Genomic DNA, 24,970 nt, shown 5'->3' with positions numbered 1-24,970 from the left:
ATATCTTTTTGCATATGTGGAGACTACACCACTGCTACATATTTAAGTCTGGGTCTTATCATAGTGGTTATATTTTTTTTTCATCATACTCATCAAATATAATTATATGCTACCCTGATATTTGCTAGAGTCTTACATGTTGAAGTAAATAACCCTTTTATGTCTCTTTCTTTGGTCAGGGTGACTTGTACAACCACTCCCAGGTCTTTCTCTTCCTTCCTCTTCATTATAATATCTTCTCCCATCTTGATTGATTGATACATTTATTGTTGGATTAATAAATAAATACAACAAAGGAGATCTTGTATTCCTATGTTTTCTGTTCTTTTACCCATCTCCATTACATGGCATTTCTTAGCATTAAGTCAAATTTCCACTTTTGGCTCCACTCCCAGATCTTGTCCATATCTCCTTGCATTTCCATACAGTCCTCATTGCTCTTTATCATTCTCGAGTTTTGCATCGTCAGCAAATACATTTATGTAGCTCAAACCCTTTTGTATATCATTAATATATATTAAAATATTATTGGTGCCAGCACTGAACCCTGTGGTATGCCTCTAGTTACATGTGCTCCAACTTGATGAGGTGTCTCTTACCACAGTCCTCATTTCTCTTCTTGTTAAGTAAGCCCTCATCCAGCTTAAGATATTTCCTTGTTCCTCCTGTGTGTTCTATATTCCATAAGTTTTTTATGTGGTACTCTGTCAAATGCCTTTTTGATATCCTAATACCATTCTACTCTCCCTTCCATCAAAGAGCTGTTTATTAGATCCTAAATCAGTTCCACCATCTGTTCTCTACATTCTCTCAGTGTCCATCTTGACACTCCATTTGGCTCCATTGCTTTTCTGACTTCTACCTGCGTGTGTGGGAATAGAATAGAATAGAATGCATGTATTGCTCAGGCTCAATACCGAATACGGAGCACAGCTCTCAGAAAATATATCAAAACATTGTTTTATTTAAATAGCCCTACCAAACCTTTAACAAATTGTGGTAAAATTGTTAACCATTTTATTTCTCAGCATCAATTCGGCAAACAAAAAATTATTTGGGGGTAATATGTAATATTCTTGTACATATGTATTCTTTAAATGAACAATATCCTGGTTTTGACACTAATAAAACATGATATTCATCCCCAACTTGTCTATCATTACACTCGGTGCAGTATCGCTCTTCCCTATTTATGTGGCGATGTCTACCGCTAGTAATTGGCAGTTGATTGTTACCAGTGCGTAATTTGGTCATATACGTACGATTACATTTATTAAGCTTGACTAGATATTCAGTGCTCCATCCTATGTCTCTTTTATACAGTTTATAATTACCGCAGGTACTTCTACTTGTCACGTTACTATACCAATCTCTGTTCCACTGCTTTTTGAAACTAATAGTTTGCGTCATCCACACTTTGTGTGTGTGTGTGTGTCTGGTCACCTAGTTATATTGTACGAGGTCCAAGCTAAACACACATTTGTCCACTCTATATCTATAGTTATACAATATTTTTTTGAATTTACTCACACTGGTAGCTGTAACTACCTCCTTACCTAAACTATTCCAGAGTTCAATGCATCTATACGGGAAACTGTTTCTTGGTGTCACTGAGATAGAAACTCTTTTTAGTCTTTTTGTATGTCCTTTCATTTATCATTCCTTCAGCTATGTGCATCTCCAAAAATATCCTATCTTTTTATATGGTTAGTAATTTGTACATTGTAATCAAGTATCTTATTTCTTTTCCCTCTTCCATTGTTACTAATTTCCATTCTTCCAGTTGCTCTTCATGATTAAGATTTTTACTTCTCTCTCTCTCTCTCTCTCTCTCTCTCTCTCTCTCTCTCTCTCTCATACAACCACGGCTTAAAACCATTCATGAGTTTTTTATTCCTTCTTTTCTTGAGGTACTATTATGATTATAGCCATGATTATTCAAAAGAAACAGTTTTTATCTTTTTTTATTTTCATTTATTTGTATTGCCTCATAGAATGGTTATTCTTGATATTTATTCAGTATTCTATGTACTTCATCAATTATCATTTCTAAGTACATCTAGGTAACTATAGATAACCAGATCAGTTAATCATGTAATCAGCTCAGTATGTGGTTGATCTTCCTCGGTTCGAACGATCAAGTGAACCAGAGTATTTACATAGCATTTACTGCATTTACTTCGAGTACATATACATTTCATCCTTTTAGGCTACGTATATTTGATAATACATAAACTTGGAACAATTAATCTTTGGACCTGCTTCAGGAATCCGAAGCAGTATGCTACACAGTATCCTGCTGGGTGCCTGAAGGTTAGGAGTGATTGTGCTGCTTTTCTCCCTTTCTTCTTTGTTTATGTTTTCAGATGCTGACTGGTGGCTCGTCACGGTATGGTGAGTGAGATAGATATGTGTGCATACTGTGTTTAAAGTATTCTGCGTGATTATTTGTCCAGCTGGATATTGCTATTCTCGCATATTTGTGTTCACGTATTCACCTGCCGACGCCTACCTCCTACCGCGGGGTGGGTTGGGGGGCAGGAAAGTACATAGCTGAAGTTCTAATAAAGGTTTGTTGAGTATAGATATATAGATATTTTGTGAAGTTTTAAGTCAACTATTCGGTGAATTTTATCAACAATGAGAGAGAGAGAGAGAGAGAGAGAGAGAGAGAGCGAGCCACGTAGCTATGCTATGTTATCAGTAAGTTACAAAGTTAATTTATTTCCCCATATCTCTCTCTCTCTCTCTCTCTCTCTCTCTCTCTCTCTCTCTCTCTCTCTCTCTCAGGGATATAATTTGACAAATCTGTTATCTTAATGTTTTGATCAATATCGTAATATCAACAATGTAAAGAATAACCATGCATAATGGATATAAATTCTGATTCTCTCTCTCTCTCTCTCTCTCTCTCTCTCTCTCTCTCTCTCTCTCTCTCTCTCTCTCTCTCTCTCTCTCTCAATTTTATTATCAAATGAGAGAGAAAGTATAGATAATCTCTCTCTCTCTCTCTCTCTCTCTCTCTCTCTCTCTCTCTCTCTCTCTCTCTCTCTCTCTCTCTCTCTCTCTCTCTCTCTGTTGATAAATTTCACCGTATAGTGGACTTAGAACTTCACAAAATATCTATACTTTCTCTCATTTGATAATAAAATTGAGAGAGAGAGAGAGAGAGAGAGAGAGAGAGAGAGATTATCTATACTTTCTCTCTCATTGATAATAAAATTGAGAGAGAGAGAGAGAATCAGAATTTATATCCATTATACATGGTTATTCTTTACATTGTTGATATTACGATATTGATCAAAACATTAAGATAACAGATTTGTCAAATTATATCCCTGAAAGCTCAAAACGCATGTTGAAATGAAAATTATAAGAAATCAGCAGATCACTGTTCGTCAAACTAGAAACGTGAGAAAACTGACAAACAGTAATTTAAAGTATCTGAATAAAAGTATAAAGTCAAGTAATAATGTAAAAAAAAAATAATAAATTGGAATAGTGTGAAACTAAAATTAAATGATAATACATTTTGGTTGAAAGTTAGATTAAATAAATTTGTGAATAATTGATGATCAGTTGTCATTGTTGGAAATGTTTGCATAAGAGATTATTTTTTTAGACTTTTTGAAATGAGGTAGGGAGGTGGAGTGTTTAACATCATTAGAGAGGCTGTTCCAGAGCCCAGAGGGTAGGTGCAGCCACTAGAAAGGAACCTGCTGTTTCCCAAAGCAGACGTTACAGCGGGAAACGGACTAAAGAATTGTTCTGTCTGTCTGGTGTTGACGTTATGGGCACACAAGTCCCTTACTGTGGAGAGTATGGTGAGTGAGATAGATATGTGTGCATACTGTGTTTAAAGTATTCTGCGTGATTATTTGTCCAGCTGGATATTGCTATTCTCGCATATTTGTGTTCACGTATTCACCTGCCGACGCCTACCTCCTACCGCGGGGTGGGTTGGGGGGCAGGAAAGTACATAGCTGAAGTTCTAATAAAGGTTTGTTGAGTATAGATATATATATATTTTGTGAAGTTTTAAGTCAACTATTCGGTGAATTTTATCAACAATGAGAGAGAGAGAGAGAGAGAGAGCGAGCCACGTAGCTATGCTATGTTATCTATGCTATGTTATCTCTCTCTCTCTCTCTCTTCTCTCTTATTCTCTCTCTCTCTCTCTCTCTCTCTCTCTCTCTCTCTCTCTCTCTCTCTCTCTCTCTCTCTCTCTCTCTCTCTCTCTCTCTCTCTCTCTCTCTCTCTCTCTCTCAGGGATATAATTTGACAAATCTGTTATCTTAATGTTTTGATCAATATCGTAATATCAACAATGTAAAGAATAACCATGCATAATGGATATAAATTCTGATTCTCTCTCTCTCTCTCTCTCTCTCTCTCTCTCTCTCTCTCTCTCTCTCTCTCTCTCTCTCTCTCTCTCTCTCTCTCTCTCTCTCTCTCTCTCTCTCTCTCTCTCTCTCTCTTATTATCAAATGAGAGAAAGTATAGATAATCTCTCTCTCTCTCTCTCTCTCTCTCTCTCTCTCTCTCTCTCTCTCTCTCTCTCTCTCTCTCTCTCTCTCTCTCTCTCTCTCTCTCTCTCTCTCTCTGTTGATAAATTTCACCGTATAGTGGACTTAGAACTTCACAAAATATCTATACTTTCTCTCATTTGATAATAAAATTGAGAGAGAGAGAGAGAGAGAGAGAGAGATATCTACTTTCTCTCATTGATAATAAAATTGAGAGAGAGAGAGAGAGAGAGAGAGAGAGAGAGAGAGAGAATCAGAATTTATATCCATTATACATGGTTATTCTTTACATTGTTGATATTACGATATTGATCAAAACATTAAGATAACAGATTTGTCAAATTATATCCCTGAAAGCTCAAAACGCATGTTGAAATGAAAATTATAAGAAATCAGCAGATCACTGTTCGTCAAACTAGAAACGTGAGAAAACTGACAAACAGTAATTTAAAGTATCTGAATAAAAGTATAAAGTCAAGTAATAATGTAAAAAAAATAATAAATTGGAATAGTGTGAAACTAAAATTAAGTGATAATACATTTTGGTTGAAAGTTAGATTAAATAAATTTGTGAATAATTGATGATCAGTTGTCATTGTTGGAAATGTTTGCATAAGAGATTATTTTTTTAGACTTTTTGAAATGAGGTAGGGAGGTGGAGTGTTTAACATCATTAGAGAGGCTGTTCCAGAGCCCAGAGGGTAGGTGCAGCCACTAGAAAGGAACCTGCTGTTTCCCAAAGCAGACGTTACAGCGGGAAACGGACTAAAGAATTGTTCTGTCTGTCTGGTGTTGACGTTATGGGCACACAAGTCCCTTACTGTGGAGAGTGGGAAGAACCAATTCCGAATTGTTTTATTGATCAAGTACCCCTCTAGTCCATAAATTCCCGTGAAAAGCCCACATGGTATGAATAAATGAAAAATAAATAAATAAACTAAAGTTATGGTTGCCAATGCAAGTCTATATTTTTATTGATCTTTAGCCATCCCAGCTCTTTCAAATAAGGAATGATATGATCACTTTTGGTAGCTCCTCCGAGGACAACTTTAGCAGCAAAATTCTGCATTTTCTGTACGTGTACTAATGTTGGTTGTTCCCAGATGCTGATACCATAGTTTATGATGCTCATGACGGGTGACTATTACTGTAATTCTTGTGCTTTTAAAATAGTCCCTTAATCTATTGACATGGATTATTGTACCATATTTTACTATTTATTTCGTTAATGTGTGTATCAAACAGCAGGTGGTTGTCGAAGTGTACACAGAGGTTCTTTAGAAATATACAGCCGTTCACTTTCATGTGTGTCAGGTGGGATCTTTGACAAGAGTCCCCTTGTCCCTAGGAACATATATTGAGTTCTTCTTCTTCTTCTTCTTCTTTTAGCGTTGAGCATTAAACCATTTTTATGAAAATATGTTTTTGCTAATTTTATAGTTTCTTCACATTTGTGTTTCAAATAATTTGTTACTTATGTTACTTGTGTGTACGAACTATAGGTAGCTCCGGTACGTGTCGTCGACATACTGAATGGTTCTACAATCTGGCAAGAAACAATAATTCCTCAGCAAGGTTTTTATCACTAAACCTCTTCATATGTCTGTATATTATTTATATTGGAGGGGGTATGAGAAATTTTTCTGAGATATCAAGGGGTACGAGCACTGAAAAAGATTTAAGAATTACTACTCTAGCGGCCCCACCAACAGTGATGTACGCATGATGTGGGCCTCGGCTCGGGGATTGATTGACTTAAGGCACTTTGGTTACAGTTTGGTATGTACATAACAACGTATAAGATGATACTTGTTATTGTTTGTCAGTTGTGGCTATCGGAAATAATGTATGTGAGGTTGTGTCTGTGTTGAAAATCAGATTCGCAGGTTCTGGAAGTTCGAAACACTGGTTATTGTTGTTCAGGTGAGGGAGTGAGCAGTAGATTTAGGAGTTCTTGTCACCAAATCATGATTATATTTGGGCTCTGCTGAATATATGCTAAGGCGCCAAAGTGTGAGTGAGTAAAGTGTTAAGCAGCTCGTACTGTTATATGCGATTGCTGTATAGTGAATTTGGCATAGGTGATTAACGCGAGCGCTAGTACTGTTTCTTGTGACATTGTTTACTTGAGAGGAGGTTAATTGGTTGTGTTAGCCTGGTTAGAGTATAAGTGGCTCGAGATTTTGGTAATCGTTAAGTATTTGTATGTTGCTTACGCTGTAGTTAAAAGCTTAATGTTTTTAATGACATCATCTGGTTCTTGGCAAGGTTGGCAGTGAAGAACATTTCATTTTATTATAGTTTAGTGATATGATTATGTATCATAAATGAAAACTATTTTTTAAGGCCGCTTAGTAATGCATATTTTAAGTTTGTTTTAATGCTTTCAGTAATATACACCTTCATGGATGGTGACAGTCTGCATAGACTATGTGTCCTGCGGATTCAATAGTCCTGATTTTCCTTGCACAAATAATTTGACCAGGTTCCTGCCTACCAAGGACACCTTCCCTAGCTCACTACTGGGGAGGAGTTAATGAAAGTGGCATACATTGGCCTAAGAAACTGTGGTCTGATCATCACCTTCCCAAGTTTGTGAGTATCAATTGGACCAACATTCTCCTAGCTCAGGACACCCTAGCTCACACTGAAGAGGAGGTAAACCAAAGAACAGTAGTGGAAAAACAATTTAGAAAAACTGAATTACAAAACTAGTAATCCCCAAGTTCATAGAAGCTGTTTTAGCAAGGGATGAGATGTGAAGCTTCCGTTAAGATTATAAGTGAAAGACAGACCAACCATGAATGATAAACTAAGCTATCGTTCATCTCCCCCAGGAAGATAAACTAACCTGATATCTTGTAACATAACCTAACCTAACTCTCCATAGGGTAATTGTACTATGAATATCTACCGTCTTATTTTTCTCATATCAGGACAGTCACCAACAAACTAATAGTACACTAAAAAAGGTCACACAAGATACACATATCATGATCATACCTATTCTTGCTACCACTGCCTCTAAATTTCAGCTGTTTTTTATCCGATATTTGTTCTTATTATATCTTTCTTTATTACCATTTGACACCAAAACATTACAAAGATGAGCTAAAGTAGAAGATTCAAGGAAAAGAAAATGCAAGCTGTGACAGTTCTTTCCATAATTCTCTCTCTCTCTCTCTCTCTCTCTCTCTCTCTCTCTCTCTCTCTCTCTCTCTCTCTCTCTCTCTCTCTCTCTCTCTCTCTCTCTCTCTCTCTCTCTCTCTCTCTCTCTCTCTCTCTCTCTCTCTCTCTCTCTCTCTCTCTCTCTCTCTCTCTCTCTCTCTCTCTCTCTCTCTCTCTCTCTCTCTCTCAGGGACATCAGGTTTCAGTCATGAAGCTTGTGGCAGAGCATGTGAGCAAGGATTGAGGACAACTAGGCAGGCTGGGTAGTTTCTGCAACCAGCCTGATAGTATCCACACCACTCCATGCTATCTTATTTCCACTTAGGGAGGCAGTGCACCATATCTCACGCAGGTAAGGTCATATATATGTGTGTGTGTGTGTGTGTGTGTGTGTGTGTGTGTGTGTGTGTGTGTGAAGTGAAACAGTTCATGAAATTTTGTAATGAAGAAAAGTTGAAAGATTGAATTGTAAGATGTACAGATTCTCAGTTTTTCTCTGAACTTTGTTTCTATCAAAGATGAATGTGGTCAATCTGTGTTATTGATTTCTTTGTGGAGGCATCTTTGTCTAAGGAGGAAGGAGAGATGTGTGGCTGACTTGTATTTATTTGTTAGGCATTGGTGAGTGCAGTTTGTGTGTGTTTGTGAGTGGTGGTGTTTGTATGCGTAAGGAGGGATGAGTGGCTGAGTTGCACATGTTTCCAGGGTGTTGGTTACTGCAGTGAGGGTTTGTGTGCCCCCCACAGGACATGCTGCACTGATGGCGTGGCATTGAGGGAAGCGTTTCTTTGTATCCCTGCCCAACACTTTATTGAACACATGAAGGTGCTCCAGAGTTTCAAGAAGGGAGTGACACACACACTGCTGCACTCCAAGTAAGGCAAACAAGTTGTCAAGTAGTAGTTATTTTGACTTGTTGCAAATAGTGTGGCTTTGCTTGGCTGGGTTTTTTATATACCTTCCTGTACCACAAGTGTGATTACAAGTGAGCAGTTTTGATGATTTCAGATTGATAAGACATGCAAATGACTGCTAAACATGAACTTTTGTTGACTCCTTTCTTTTTGTTGCAGGCTTGTGGAGGTCCAGCGGCACACTGCACTCTGCTTTCATAAACGTGTGTGCAGACTGCAAGACAGAGAGGGGCAAGGATGGAGGATGCTTCAACATTCACACCACCATTGGTTCATGCTTTCTTTTTTGTGGCAAATAGTTCACACAGTTTTAACCAATAAATATATATATATATATATATATATATATATATATATATATATATATATATATATATATATATATATATATATATATATATATATATATATATATATATATATATATATATATGAGTTGATAGTTCCTCCAAGACTTTTGCAGTGAAAAGGCTCTCAAACTACTTTTATGTTTTGTTATATTAGACAAATGTATGGATGGCAATGATAGGTGTAATGAGATAAACCTGTTTTTATAGAGACTGCCGCTGTGTACATGAAGGGCTCATGGTCCCTCTTGCAACATTCCTCATTTTTGTTTCTCTAATACTTTTGAAATAATTTTGTAAGTTGAAAATATTCCCAAAGTAATGTAATATTTGGAAAAATTGTCATAATTGCATAAACTATTAAGTTGAAAATGTAAAAATTGTACAAATTCTGCTAATTTCTTGTAGAAATGGTCAAACATTTTTAGTGTAAGTTTCTATGATTTGAAGTTGAAAAGTTTTCTAAGTTGAATTGAAAATATTCCCAAAGTAATGTAATATTTGGAAAAATTGTCATAAATTGTATAAACTATTTTGTTGAAAATGTAAAAATTGTACAAATTCTGCTAATTTCTTGTAGAAATGGTCAAACATTTTTAGTGTAAGTTTCTATAATTTGAAGTTGAAAAGTTTTCTAAGTTGAAAATTTTGGTAGAGTTTTGGAAAAATTGTCATAAATTGTATAAACTATTTTGTTGAAAATTTAAAAATTGTACAAATTCTGCTAATTTCTTGTAGAAATGGTCAAACATTTTTAGTGTAAGTTTCTATAATTTGAAGTTGAAAAGTTTTCTAAGTTGAAAATTTTGGTAGAGTTTTGGAAAAATTGTCATAAATTGTATAAACTATTTTGTTGAAAATGTAAAAATTGTACAAATTCTGCTAATTTCTTGTAGAAATGGTCAAACATTTTTAGTGTAAGTTTCTATAATTTGAAGGTGAAAAGTTTTCTAAGTTGAAAGTTTTGGTAGAGTTTTCAGACTACACAAAAATGTGTTGATTGAATAAAAAGTGAAGGGAGAGACTTCATTGTATTTTTAACCCAAATACACATGTGCACTTTCTCCGGAGACTCTTTAGAGTATTTATGACTTAGTACAGTTTTTTGGGGCAGTTTTGTAGGGATTTTTCAGCATTTTTGGCCATTTTATAGGGATTTTTTCACTTTTTGCCTTATTTGGGTGCTTTTTGGGGCAGTTTTGTAGGGATTTTTCAGCATTTTTGCCCATTTTATAGGGCTTTTTTCACTTTTTGCCTTATTGGGTGCGCCATTTTGCAATCACTTGCAATATTTTTTGCCATTTGCTTTTTTTTCAGCTTTCTTCTGGGCAGTTGCAGGCATTTTTTTTTTGCTACTTTTGAGCTTAAGGCATTATTTATAGCAGGAGAGTGTGTGGCCATATTGAGGCTTAGATAGATATTTGAATCCAGTCCATAAAACGATTTACAGCTTCAGTGAAAGGATATGTATGTTATATACATATTACATATACATATTAGGTTTGTGTTAAGGGTGTTTCATTAGTATTTTCTTGAAGGAATTATCAAAAGCATTAATATCAATTTTCTTAATTATGATTTATTATTAATTACTAACATGAGGTACATGGGTACATCATGGAACACGGAAGAAATAATAGCGTTGTGCATCACAAAAGATGGAGGAATAATAACATTACACTTGTGGATACATACATTCACATTATTCACATTAGATAGGAATTGGATACATACGTTCACATTAGATAGGAATAACATTTTACATGGGTTCATAACAGAACATGGAAGGAATAATAACACTGCACTTCTGTGGGTACATACATACAATCACATTAGATAGAATGAATATTTTACACGAGTGATGGCAAACATGTATTGCTTAGGTTAGGTTATGTTAGATGAAGCGAGCCAGTCTCCTAACATCGCGGAAAGTGCAGCAAAGCAGTGTCCTCCCTCCTTGGATGACATCACATGTCAGGGCAGCTGATGCGAGCCAGGGTCCAATTCCTCCGTGGAAGGTGCAGAGAGGCAGAGCTGGTGTGAGGCAGGATCCAATTCCTCCATGAAAGGTGAAGCGAGGCTGCGTGTCCCTCCTGCATGGCAACACGTTGTCAGGGAAAGCTGGTGCTAGGCAGGGTCCAATTCCTCCGTGGAAGGTGTACCGGGACAGTATGCGTCTTCGTTTCGAGCCGCAGGTTGGGGATTATGACAAGCCGGTTTGGTTCTCTCTCCAGTAGTGGCAGGACCTGTAACAATTTTAGATTTTTCACTTTAATCATGATAAACCTCGCCCTCAAATGTAGGCTAGTAGGTGTTGTGGTCTAGGTGTGCTCTGTTAAATGGTTTACCCACCTCCAAACCTCACTTTTATAAATTTCTCGTTCTATTCCGATTATATATTTTATGGTTTGCTTCGGTCACCCTCGTTCTATTACCTTTAACATCAAGACCTAACAATTCCTGATAACCTACGCCTCCAATGAACGTGTTAAAGCAGCCCAGACCTTACCTGTGCCGGACCGCAAGCCTCCGCGGGTAGCGTCCTCTTCTGAGGAGGCAGAGGCACACCTGATAAACTATCACATGCTGATCAGGAGGAAAGTAAGAGCAGAATGCCGAGGCTTTTCAGAAGTTTCTTTGCCCCATGTTTAGTGGGTGGCCGGCATGACCCGACCTTCTCCCTTGTTTGTATACACTGCTGCAACAATTAACCTATCAACCATCAATCCAGAAACGTCCTTCACCTACTGTCATTAAGTAATTATGCCAAATCAAAGACCTATGATATAGGGCCAATTTGCACAATTCCACAATGATTGTAATCAAAGTGTCTAGCCTAAAATAAAATGCAACTTCAAAATACAACGCGTATATTACTTAACCCCTTCAATACTGGGACGCACTTTTATTACGAGTTTTAGGTGTGCTTACACGATTTTGCTAACACTATCAAGGCTCCACGGAGATCAAAAGGTTAATAGTCCAAGGCTCTTCAATTATAATCCCAATATGTATCTCTGAAGCTGAATAAAATCGACTAATAGTAACCTAAATAAATATGAAGTGTCATGGTACTGATAGGGTTAAAGACTAGCGCATGGTGCTGTACCTAGTACTGCACAAGCAGAAATCCATTACTATTGTTCCTACACCAGATACTGAATCCTGGATAATTGAACAGCGCACAAAATATTACACAGCCATTTTGAATTTTTTACACAATTGCCTCATTCAGAAACCTTATTTATTAAACATGCACACCATATCTCGGGTGGCGTGACGTTTCAGCACTAACGCACACTTTCTTGATGCTTTACATATAATGATACACTGGTTCACAGAACTTAAGAAACTAAGGCTGAAACGTCATGACTCCCAACAACACAACACAATCCCAATAACCTGGTGTCATCCTAACTGGTGCACCTACTCTCCAACATAACCTGGATTTATCGGAGGGTCAAATTGACCTCGACAACCAATGAAACCCTTACCCTACACCTATCTCAGAACATACGTTTTGCACTAGGGGTTTCCCTCTCCAACACACCATCTGGTTCCTCCAGGAGGAATGAAGCCGACACGTAGCGCTCGAAAAGGATATGGAATCCAAGAAGGTTCAAAACGCTTCGGGTAACATTATCTGCTCGGATCGTTACAACCACCAACACCACCACCACAACCCCCACCCCCACACCACCACCACCACCACCACACACCACCCGCAACCACCCACACACACAAACCACCCGCAACCACCCACACACACACACACACACACACAAACCACCACAACCACCCACCCACACACAAACCACCGCAACCACACACCCACCACACACACAAACCACCTGCAACCACACCCACCACACACACACACACACCACCCACAACACACACAACCACCACCACAACCACCCACCCACCACACACACACACACACACACACACACACACACACACACACACACACACACACACACCACACCACCACCCCCACACACACACACCACCTGCAACCACACACACACACACACACACACACACACACAACCACCCACACACACACACACCACCACCACCCACAACACACCCACCACACCACACACACACACACAAAACCACCCACACACACACAAAACCACCCACACACACACAAAACCACCCACACACACACAAAACCACCCACACACACACACCCACCCAACACACAACCACCCAACCACCCACACCCACAACCACCTGCAACCACCCACATCCGCAACCACCCACACCGCAAACCACCCACACCACACAAACCACCTGCAACCACCCACACACACACAAACCACCTGCAACCACCCACACACACAAACCACCGCAACCACCCACACACACACACCCACACCACCCACACACACCACACCACACCCACACACAAACCACCCGCAACCACCCACACACACAAACCACCCGCAACCACCCACACACACAAACCACCCGCAACCACCCACACACACAAACCACCCGCAACCACCCACACACACAAACCACCTGCAACCACACACACACACAAACCACCTGCAACCACCCACACACACAAACCACCCACACCCACCCACCACACACACAAACCACCCGCAACCACCCACACACAACCACCCACACACCACACACCACCCACACACACAACCACCTGCAACCACCCACACACAACCACTCGCAACCACCCACACACAAACCACTCGCAACCACCCACACACAAACCACTCGCAACCACCCACACACAAACCACTCGCAACCACCCACACACAACCACTGCAACCACCCACACACACCAACCACCCGCAACCACCCACCCACACACAAACCACCTGCAACCACCCACACACAAACCACACAACCACCCACACACACACCACACCACCCACACACAAACCACTCGCAACCACCCACACACAAACCACTCGCAACCACCCACACACAAACCACTCGCAACCACCCACACACACACCACCCACACACAAACCACCACACACACAAACCACTCCACCACCCACACACAAACCACCCGCAACCACCCACACACACAAACCACCCGCAACCACCCACACACACAAACCACCCGCAACCACCCACACCCACACACACACACACAAACCACCCAACCACCACACACACACCACCCACACAACCACCCACACACACACAAACCACCTGCAACCACCCACACCACAAACACCTGGAGCACCCACACACCTGACCATTATGAACGTGTATTTAACACCCACCCACACACAAGACACCACACACATACCCGAACACCACCCACACATGGTGAACAAACGAGAGGTTGTTGCCACAGGCGGCAGCAAGCGAGAACCAAGGGAAGACCTGACGTCACCTCAAGCGGCAATCCAGCCACACTGATTCTATAAATAGAATGTTTTACAGAAAACGGAGCAAGGGCAGTACACAAGGACATGCTAACACACACACAACCACCCACACACGCAACCACCCACACACACACCACCACACACACACCACAACCACCCACACACAACCACCCACACACCTCACCACACACACAACCACCACACACACCACACAACCACCACACACACACAGCACCACCCACACACACACACCACACACACACACACGCAACCCACACACACACACACACACACACACACACACACCACACACACACACACACACACACACACACCACCCACCACACACACACACCACCCACACACACACACACACACCACACACACACACCACCCACACCACACACACCACCCACACACACACACACCACCCACACACACACACACAACCACCCACACACACACACACACCCACCCACACACACACACCACAACCACACACACACACCCACCCCACACACACACACACAACCACACACACCACACACACACACAACCACCCACCCACACACACACACACACACACCCACACACACACACACACAACCACCCACCACACACACACACACACACACACACCACCCACACACACACACCACCCACACACACACACACACCAACCACCCACACACACACACACAACCACCCACCACACCACACACACACACACACACACACACACACACAGAACCACCACACACACACACAGAACACACACACACACACAGAACCACCCACACACACACAGAACCACCCACACACAGAACCACCACCCACACACACAGAACCACCCACACACACGCACACAGAACCACCCACACACACGCACACAGAACCACCCACACACACGCACACAGAACCACCCACACACACAGAACACACAGAACACACAGACCACACACACACAGAACCACCCACACACACACACAGAACCACCCACACACACACACAGAACCACCCACCCACACACACAGAACCACCCACACACACACACAGAACCACCCACCCACACACACAGAACCACCCACCCACACACACAGAACCACCCACACACACACACAGAACCACCCACACACACACACAGAACCACCCACACACACACAGAACCACCCACACACACACACAGAACCACCCACCCACACACACAGAACCACCCACCCACACACACAGAACCACCCACCCACACACACAGAACCACCCACACACACAGAACCACCCACACACAGAACCACCCACACACACACACAGAACCACCCACACACACACACAGAACCACCCACACACACACACACAGAACCACCCACACACACAGACCACCCACACACACAGAACCACCACACACACACCCACACACACACCACACACACACAGACCCACACACCACACACACAGAACCACACACACACACACACACACCCACACACACAGAACACACACACCACCCACACACACACACAAAACCACCCACACACACACAAAACCACCCACACACACACACAAAACCACCCACACACACACACAGAACCACCCACACACACAGAACCACACACACACACACCCACACACACACACAGAACCACCCACACACACACACAGAACCACCCACACACACACACAGAACCACCCACACACACACACACAGAACCACCCACACACACACACAGAACCACACACACACACAGAACCACCCACACACACACACAGAACCACCCACACACACACACAGAACCACCCACACACACACACACAGAACCACCCACACACACACACACACACACACGCACACAGAACCACACACACACACAGAACCACCCACACACACACACACAGAACCACCCACACACACAGAACCACCCACACACACAGAACCACCCACACACAGAACCACCACACACACAGAACCACCCACACACAGAACCACCCACACACAGAACCACCCACACACACAGACACCACCCACACACACACACACAGAACCACCCACACACACACACAGAACCACCCACACACACACACAGAACCACCCACACACGCACACAGAACCACCCACACACGCACACAGAACCACCCACACACACACACAGAACCACCACACACACAGAACCACCCACACACACACACACACACCCACACACACACACAGAACCACACACACACACACACAGAACCACGCACACAAACACACACAGAACACACACACGCACACAAACCGCACACACACACACACAAACCGCACACACACGCACACAGATCCACACCCACCCAACCACACACCCACACAGAACTACACAGAACCACACCTACACAAACAGAACCACACAAAACCACAAAACACAGACCCACACCCACACCCACACCGAACCACACACCCACACCGAACCACAACCACACCCACACCGAACCCCAGAACCCCACACCCACACAGAACCCACACCCACACAGAACCCCACACCCACACAGAACCCACACCCACACAGAACCACACACCCACACAGAACCCCACACCCACACAGACAGAACCCCACCCACCCAATGGAGTAGGCAGACACACCTCTTAGCGCACACACGTCTTACCTCCACCACGCCTACAAAAGAAAGCGTTCCTTTGTGCAGCACTGCTTCCCTCTTCACCTCCTACTCCTCCCTCCTCCTCCCTCCCTTGTTTGTAATAAAGACACTTAAGAACAAACTAGCCACTCTCAGTGAGCATCGGTCTCTATAAGCATTGTTACCTTTAGTCTAAGCCGGTGGTAGCCCACGTAGGTCTCAAACCCCCTCACTCACGTGGTACTCCTTTACATAGCTTTATGTCTAGGTATCTATTTATCTATCTGTCTATCTATCTATCTATCTATCTATCTATCTATCTATATCTACCTACACACACAAACACACACACACAGATTATATATATATATATATATATATATATATATATATATATATATATATATATATATATATATATATATATATATATATATATATATATATATATATATATATATATATATATATATATATATATATATATATATATATATATATATATATATATATATATATATATATATATATATATATATATATATATATATATATATATATATATATATATATATATATATATATATATATATATATATATATATATATATATATATATATATATATATATATATATATATATATATATATATATATATATATATATATATATATATATATATATATATATATATATATATATATATATATATATATATATATATATATATATATATATATATATATATATATATATATATATATATATATATATATATATATATATATATATATATATATATATATATATATATATATATATATATATATATAGATAGATAGATAGATAGATAGATATAGATAGATATAGATATGTAAATAGATAGATAGATAGATAGATTGGTGTATAGATAGATATGTTTTTCATTATTATTATTATTATTATTATTATTATTATTATTATTATTATTATTATCATTATTATTATCATTACTATTATTTTACTACTAGTAATACTACTACCATAATTATTATTATTATTATTATTATTATTGTAATAGTTATTATTGTTATTATTATCGTTATCATTATCATCATTAACATTATTATCATTACTATTATTGATATTATTACTTTTTATTGTTTTATTATTATTGTTGTTGTTGTTGTTGTTGTTGTTGTTATCATCATTGTGAGGTCACGGCACGTAGCTGCGGTGCATAATATTTCCAGTTGTCATATTACTGAAAAGTCAAGACACATAATCCTTTAACCAGCCAAACCAACGTATCCATATTTTCCTGCACTAATTATGAAGCAGGTAGGCCTACAGGCATGACGCGTAAATAATATTTACAATGCTCACAATACTGAAATGAGGAAGTGATAGTTTGAACAACTTGTTTCAGCGAGGCGGTGATGCCACTTGCCAACTACCGCCTGCCACCTGCCACCTGCCACCTGGGTCCTGCCACTAGTGTTCATTAACACAAACACATCTGATTATTACTCAAACAATTTCATGACATATCTTTAAACCACTGTGTTTTTTGACAAGACAATTTCACGTCCTGAAAGGATTACTTGTTCCACAAATAATTTTAGTTAATTAAAATCTAGATGGTTTTATGCCACTGTGTCTGTATTTGGTTTTACGCCTGTTTCTGTATTTCCATTTTCCTATACAACTTGAATTATTTTAAGAGGGAGGTTTGAAGACATTTGTCCCAGACTTTTGGCTAACTCTACTTATCTTTGAGGGAACTGGCAATCAAGTGGGTTGTTGTTTTTTTCTTGTATTTTGTTTCCCTTGGCCAGCTTCCCCCTCTTGCATAATAAAAAAAAAAGAAGTCAAGCTTGTGTCTGTACCGGTATCTAATCACTAACCATTAAGGGTAGTAGGCTATCAAATGCCCTATATCACGAGACATCATTTGAAGACAGCATTAGAGTAAAAACCTCAGACACTACTTATATCGACGAAGGACTCTGTCACATATAATGATGTAGCAATTGTTATCCATATACCTTATCATACTGGTCCATATTAGCTATGTTATCTTAAACGATTCCAAGTGTTAATTAGGTCGACCAATCATATCAAGATCCTTCAAATGATAATTACCTAACTACGTTGCCTAAAAGAACCCTTGGAAAAGATCGCTATACTGAGCCACAAAAATTACTTAAACAACTCGGTTCAAATTCCTACAGTGAAATGGCGATAGCAATGCTCACACTATAATATTACCAGGAAGGAGAAGCAGGAGCAGGTATTTACAAACAGAACAGCCACACATCTTCCTTTACTGACTGCGTGCGTCACCGCGTGGGGAGCGGGGACTGGGCAATCCTCTCTATCCTACTCTCCCCTTCTAACCACTAGTCTGCGCTCTCTTTCCTATTTCTTCTTCCCTGTCATTTAACAGATATCTTTAGAGTTGATAATAAAGGAGCCTTCTCATAAAGTTAAGGCAAAGTGATGCTGATCCACTAAGACATGAAACTTCTTTAGAAATTGCTGGGCGGGTAAGGATTTTTTTTTTTTTTTATACCATGTGGGCTTTTCACGGGAATTTATGGGCTAAAGGAGATACTTATTAAGGGTACCTCCTATTTCAAAGCCCACCCGCTAGGAAACCGTTGCCCCGAGTGAGGAAGCCCAACCTACATTCAGACCGTAGACAGGATTCGAACCCGTGCGCTTGGAGACCCCTCGGATCCCAAAGCACGGACCATCTTTTTAACAGGTGGCATATCTAATCACAACTCAGCGTTATTGAGTCTTTAAGGCGCAACCAAAATGTCACTTGAGGAATAATTAAACATAAGATTTCCCAGTATTAGAATTTTATTAACCTCGCTGTCACAGTATACATACCCTTTTCATGTAACAATTGATACAACCAACAGTTAGTGTGTAGTGATAAGTTGCACGAATATAATGAAAGAGTCAAATACGTATTACATAACCAGCAATTCTTTATCACCGTGTACATTATATAATAAGTGTATACAATTATCATAAAAGGAAAAGTAAAGAGATAACATTGAAAATACTTGCAACCCCACTTCAAGCTTAGAAGAAAACGATAACAATCAAGTTCAGAAAAATACATCTACATCCATTGACGACTCATCAAGGATCTGAGACAACTTAACTATAATGCAGTGTTTTCAAAAAACTTAACTTACCAAGCGTGTAGCTGTGCATAACCGGTTCACGTGATAGTTCGGAGAAAGGCGCGATGGAGCATTTCTTTAATCGATTATTGATTTTAAATTTCATGGCTGATCCCAACTCACAGCTAATCACAACTTCCATAGCAAGTCTTGATTGAGGGTTGTTCAGTCGGTAAGGCGAAGCTGGAATATCACTTGAAAAATGCTTATACACAAATTGGTGATATCTTGCTCCTTTACTTCAAAATCTGCCCGTATTGGAACTTTTTTATCACACTCGTAGACAAACCCGCCCATACCCTTTTCATTTAACAATCGATGCAGCCAACAATTAGCGTATACAGTGAAGAATAGGTTGCATGGACATAATGAACGAGTCAAATACTTAATTTCCATAACCAGCAGCTCTCTATCACCGTCTAGGCACGGTACTTACATAACACTTGTGACGTGTGTGTATATACAGTTATTACGAAAAGGGAAAAAAATCATAAAGAAAATATTGAAAGCACTAGAAACTCCACTCCAGGCTCAGAAGAAAAAGATGACAATTATAACAAGTATTACCCTTGTCATGATGATCACTCAAGTTCCATGTAAATGTTGTCCTTCCTAACCTCCATCCGTCACACACACACACACACACACACACACACACACACAGAGAGAGAGAGAGAGAGAGAGAGAGAGAGAGAGAGAGAGAGAGAGAGAGTGTGTGTGTGTGTGTGTGTGTGTGTGTGTGTGTGTGTGTGTGTGTGTGTGTGTGTGTGTGTGTGTATGTGTGTGTGTTTGTGTGTGTCCTTTTCTTTATTTACTTGATTGTAGTACAAATAATATGAATTAGACCCGTGTTGTTATCTGAATATCTTATGCATAATCTTGTCTGAATAGGTCGTTGACGTGTGTGTGTGTGTGTGTGTGTGTGTGTGTGTGTGTGTGTGTGTGTGTGTGTGTGTGTGTGTGTGTCAGTGGCGTTGCCTGGCCTGGGGATTCGGGGATTTAGCCCCTGATTTTTTTTTCTCTAGCCTCGGATAATTCAACTTCAGAAAAAAATATAACAGAACTGTACATTAACGAACCACTAAAGAGTAAAGAAGTTGTAATGTATTAGTCAAAATCTTTTTTTTTTTTATGCTTTAATCCCTGCGTTATTTATACGTGCATCATCTTGTTTCTATCAATATAATAGAATTTGATTTTGACACATTTCGAAGTCACCACAACGTTAAAGAGAGCACATAAATAGTTTTTTTTTTTCGGGAATGATCCCCTAGACTTCCCTATAAGGATCTAAGCTTAAGCCCCAATGTTTTCAGTTCCAAGAAATTCCCTTGGTGTGTGTGTATGTGTGTGTGTGTGTGTGTGTGTGTGTGTTCATGGTCGCCTGCTGGTCATCCAGCCAGCCTTCCCCATTACGGAGCGAGCCCATGGCTCATAGACCGTTCTTCGGGTAGGACAGACCACACGACACTCCACACACCAGGAAAGCGAGGCCACAATCCCTCGAGTTATATCCCGTACCTACTTGTTGCTAGATGAACAAGGGCTACAAATCAAGAGGCTTTCCCATTTGCCTCGCCATGCCTGGGACTCGAACCCGGACCTTCTCAATTATGAGCTAAGTGTGCTAACCACTACACCACGCGTTCTGTGTGTGTGTGTGTGTGTGTGTGTGTGTGTGTGTGTGTGTGTGTGTGTGTGTGTGTGTGTTTCAAGCCCTTCGCAGGATCTCTATTTCATTATTGAGCTTGCAAAATTCAGCAACATACTTTTCATCTTTCAGGAGGCAGGCGAGAGTGACCAGAGTACGTTGCACCTCACCCCGTACTCGCCCTAAGCCGTCCTCAATTGCCATCACTGCGCGCTCTACCTCCTTGTCCACTTTCCCTTCATTCTTCTCCTTGTTACCTTCCTCTCTCTTCCATACTTCCTGTTCTACATTGCGCTTCTTATTCAGTTCCTTTCCATCTTTTACCTGGTTTCCTTTCTTCCCCGCTTCCTCCTCTGCGTCTTGCGGGAGGAAATAATCAATTGGCTTCTTGACGTGCTTCATTTCCCCGTCAACCTTGTGGAGGAATGTGACGATTGTGGAGGCGGGAGCTGGCTTGATATGAAAATATAAACCCGTCGTGAACTTTCCCGAGGCGTCACGTCCGAGCAGTATCCTGAAGTGGTAGGGCAAGTTGCGTCTTTCCGTCACGTTCACTCCCGAGAGGAACGGGCGGGAGACGTGGATAATGTTCTTGAATAATGTGATGCGTCCACTCCTGTTTTCCTCTACTTCCCAGATGACGAAGGAGGAGGAGGAGGAGGAGGAGGGGAGGAGGACGGTCCAAAATAATACCTGTAAGTTCTGACAACATTAGAGCGAGCGGTGGCGGCGTTTACCGGACCGGAGTGAGGGGACAGTCCATCTTCCATTACAGTGACAGGATGAGGTAAGTGATAACCCGGATCTAGAAGCACAACCCCAGCACGTCCCTCTACACATACACGCACACACAGAAGCATGTGTTCTTTGATGCATGTGGTCGTGGTGATCTGTCCTGATGATATCATCCTCCCGATATAATCATCTTTGAGCTCTTCCTCACATGATACCTAATGGACGGGGAGAAGCATACAATATGTGTGAGAGAGAGAGAGAGAGAGAGAGAGAGAGAGAGAGAGAGAGAGAGAGAGAGAGAGAGAGAGAGAGAGAGAGAGAGAGAGAGAGAGAGAGAGAGAGAGAGAGAGAGAGAGAGAGAGAGAGAGAGAGAGAGAGAGAGAGAGAGAGAGAGAGAGAGAGAGAGAGAGAGAGAGAGAGAGAGAGAGAGAGAGAGAGAGAGAAAGCATTTTGAAACACTGCCCGCGCCTCGACTACATTCAACACTAGTAGCTGCATGACAGGAATAACATATATAGCTGAAGTGACACAGGAGTTTTTTTTACGGTTTTTAGTGAAAAATTAACATGATTTCTACATTATCAACAGGAAAAACACTATTGAAAATTCGACTGATCATCTCTGAGATCTTTGAAAACAACAGTGGTGAGAGAAGGAAGCTTTTCTGAAAATGGATCAAAGAGGCAAATAAGTAGAATTAAAATGTGCAAGGATTAAGTAAAGAGAACAATTCATTCCAAATGAGGAATCAGAGACGGCAAAGAATACAAGAATACAATATCCATTAGATAAGGAGAATACCAAGGAACTAGGAACAGGAAACGACAAATACCTGATAGATGGCGTCCTTGAAACCTGGATAGTGCCCTTCCAGGTAAGCGAGGCGGGAGGCGAGATCAGCAGCGAGACCCACGCAGGAGTACCGACCAGACACCAGCGGCGGGTCGTAGTAGCGGTAGAATTCCTGCAAGCTGGTGAATTCTGACGCCATGTATTCTTCTGAGAACCTGGAGGAAAGACCTTGAGATGAGAGAGAGAGAGAGAGAGAGAGAGAGAGAGAGAGAGAGAGAGAGAGAGAGAGAGAGAGAAGGGGGGAAGGTGCTAAAAAATTGTGATCAGATTATATGGCAGTGATTGTTTCAATGTGCCGTCGAATACGAGACAGCTTCACATGACACGACGTGATATGGAATAATTAGAAACTTTGTATTGCGAAAGACAAAGACGTGACGTAAGAGAGAGAGAGAGAGAGAGAGAGAGAGAGAGAGAGAGAGAGAGAGAGAGAGAGAGAGAGAGAGAGAGAGAGAGAGAGAGAAAATGTGTGTGTGTATAAAGTTTTCATGAAAAAAATAGGTCAGTAATATTCAACAAACTTAGGAAACGCGTAATGACATTGAAAAAGAGGACATAAATCTTCAGATGGAAAGCAGATTCTAGTAGGTGAGACAGAGCATTATCAGAACCATTCAACAGACACACACTGAACATGCGGAGGAAAAACACAAATTAATCACATCTCACTCGATAAAATTGGACACGGAGTCGTAGGGATGAATAGAGATGGTTTGACGCTGGTGGCTTGCGACTCTGCTCAGGAAACTCATGTAGTCGCGTAATGAGGCAAAGGCTAGTGATGCGCGCTCCCTTCCCCACTCCGGCAGTGGCAGCGGCCGATCCTGGGGCCATTCATCCTCCCTCCAATCACTGTCATCATCACTTACTACATCGCTGTCGAGCAGTGACCTGTAGCAACTGTTCTCGAAGGTGGTGGCGGTGGTTGTGGGATGTGGTGGCGTCTGGCTGTGGTACCCCATAGACGAACACCCCATTACCGAAGGTTCCTCCATACTCCTGCGGCCGCAAGATTTTACTCAGAATGTAAAGGTATATAGAAATCTTTCTTTCTCTCTTTCAGAGACATTTCGAACTACACGGTGCCACATTCAATAATGCAAATTTCCTGTAGTGATCACAACCAACAGAAAAGTTATCTACGATAACCGCTAACTCAAAACTTACCTTCGCCGACGCTATAGATTGAAATTATTAACTATTGACGTATTGTATGAGTATAGCTACGATTTGGAATATATGTAACCTCTTACAAAGCGATAAAGGGGAGCGACTAGCTTAACCCAAGGTGGCTTGTACTGTGCTAATGGTAAGTAATTGCTTTGAAAGGTTAATACGTTGTTTGCTGGTCTAAAAGTAGGATATTCAGTAAATGTAATCGAATTTGCAGGGGTGAATGGTAGTTGATACTCAAACAAGAAGTGTTTTTCGTTTTTTTATTTAACAGACTTTATTTTTCAGTTAACTGCTTTGAAAAAATTATCATGGAAACTGTTAATTTGTATGAATTAGTTTTTTCTAATTTTAGTTTGTCTTCGAAGGAAAAAAATTAAACATTTTCGTGTCACAAAATTTTTCGCCACTGCTGTATCTCGTTTTCTATCGACAT

At 40.8% G+C, this 24,970-nt stretch overlaps 1 protein-coding gene and 2 long non-coding RNA genes across 11 annotated transcripts in view; 1 reads left to right on the top strand and 2 right to left on the bottom strand.

Moving 5' to 3' along the window:
* The first annotated feature begins 2,112 nt into the window (after positions 1-2,112).
* LOC123514352 lies at positions 2,113-9,972 on the top strand. 5 transcript variants are annotated; one of them, XR_006677583.1, is made up of 6 exons: positions 2,195-2,313; positions 6,029-6,101; positions 6,917-7,121; positions 7,885-8,046; positions 8,400-8,569; positions 8,768-9,972. It is a non-coding gene; the product is annotated as an uncharacterized LOC123514352 (long non-coding RNA). The 5 variants fall into 5 exon arrangements; XR_006677584.1 differs by lacking the exons at positions 2,195-2,313; positions 6,029-6,101 and adding an exon at positions 2,113-2,184; XR_006677582.1 differs by lacking the exon at positions 6,029-6,101 and having other exon boundaries at positions 2,180-2,313.
* Positions 9,973-10,517: 545 nt separating this feature from the next.
* Positions 10,518-16,963, bottom strand: LOC123514368. 2 transcript variants are annotated; one of them, XR_006677588.1, is made up of 3 exons: positions 16,923-16,963; positions 11,465-11,650; positions 10,518-11,201 (listed from the first exon to the last, which is right to left on the bottom strand). It is a non-coding gene; the product is annotated as an uncharacterized LOC123514368 (long non-coding RNA). The 2 variants fall into 2 exon arrangements; XR_006677587.1 differs by lacking the exon at positions 16,923-16,963 and having other exon boundaries at positions 11,465-12,634.
* Positions 16,964-21,715: 4,752 nt separating this feature from the next.
* Positions 21,716-24,970, bottom strand: part of LOC123514300 — an 8,824-nt gene continuing 5,569 nt past the window's right edge. For 2 of the 4 annotated variants that reach the window (XM_045272122.1, XM_045272121.1), the window contains exons 3-5: positions 24,031-24,360; positions 23,342-23,516; positions 21,717-22,724 (exon numbers count right to left, since the gene is read on the bottom strand). In XM_045272122.1, the coding sequence (XP_045128057.1) occupies positions 22,401-22,724; positions 23,342-23,516; positions 24,031-24,356 (825 nt within the window). In that variant the 5' untranslated portion in view covers positions 24,357-24,360 and the 3' untranslated portion in view covers positions 21,717-22,400. Of the gene's footprint in view, positions 22,725-23,341; positions 23,517-24,030; positions 24,361-24,970 lie in introns of all 4 variants that reach the window. The other 2 variants (XR_006677557.1, XM_045272123.1) reach the window with 2 other exon arrangements.

This window comes from Portunus trituberculatus, chromosome 37, assembly GCF_017591435.1.
Source record: "Portunus trituberculatus isolate SZX2019 chromosome 37, ASM1759143v1, whole genome shotgun sequence".
Lineage (NCBI taxonomy): Eukaryota > Metazoa > Arthropoda > Malacostraca > Decapoda > Portunidae > Portunus > Portunus trituberculatus.
Note: the sequence above shows the minus strand (reverse complement) of the source record. Positions and strands in the feature narration are given on the sequence as shown.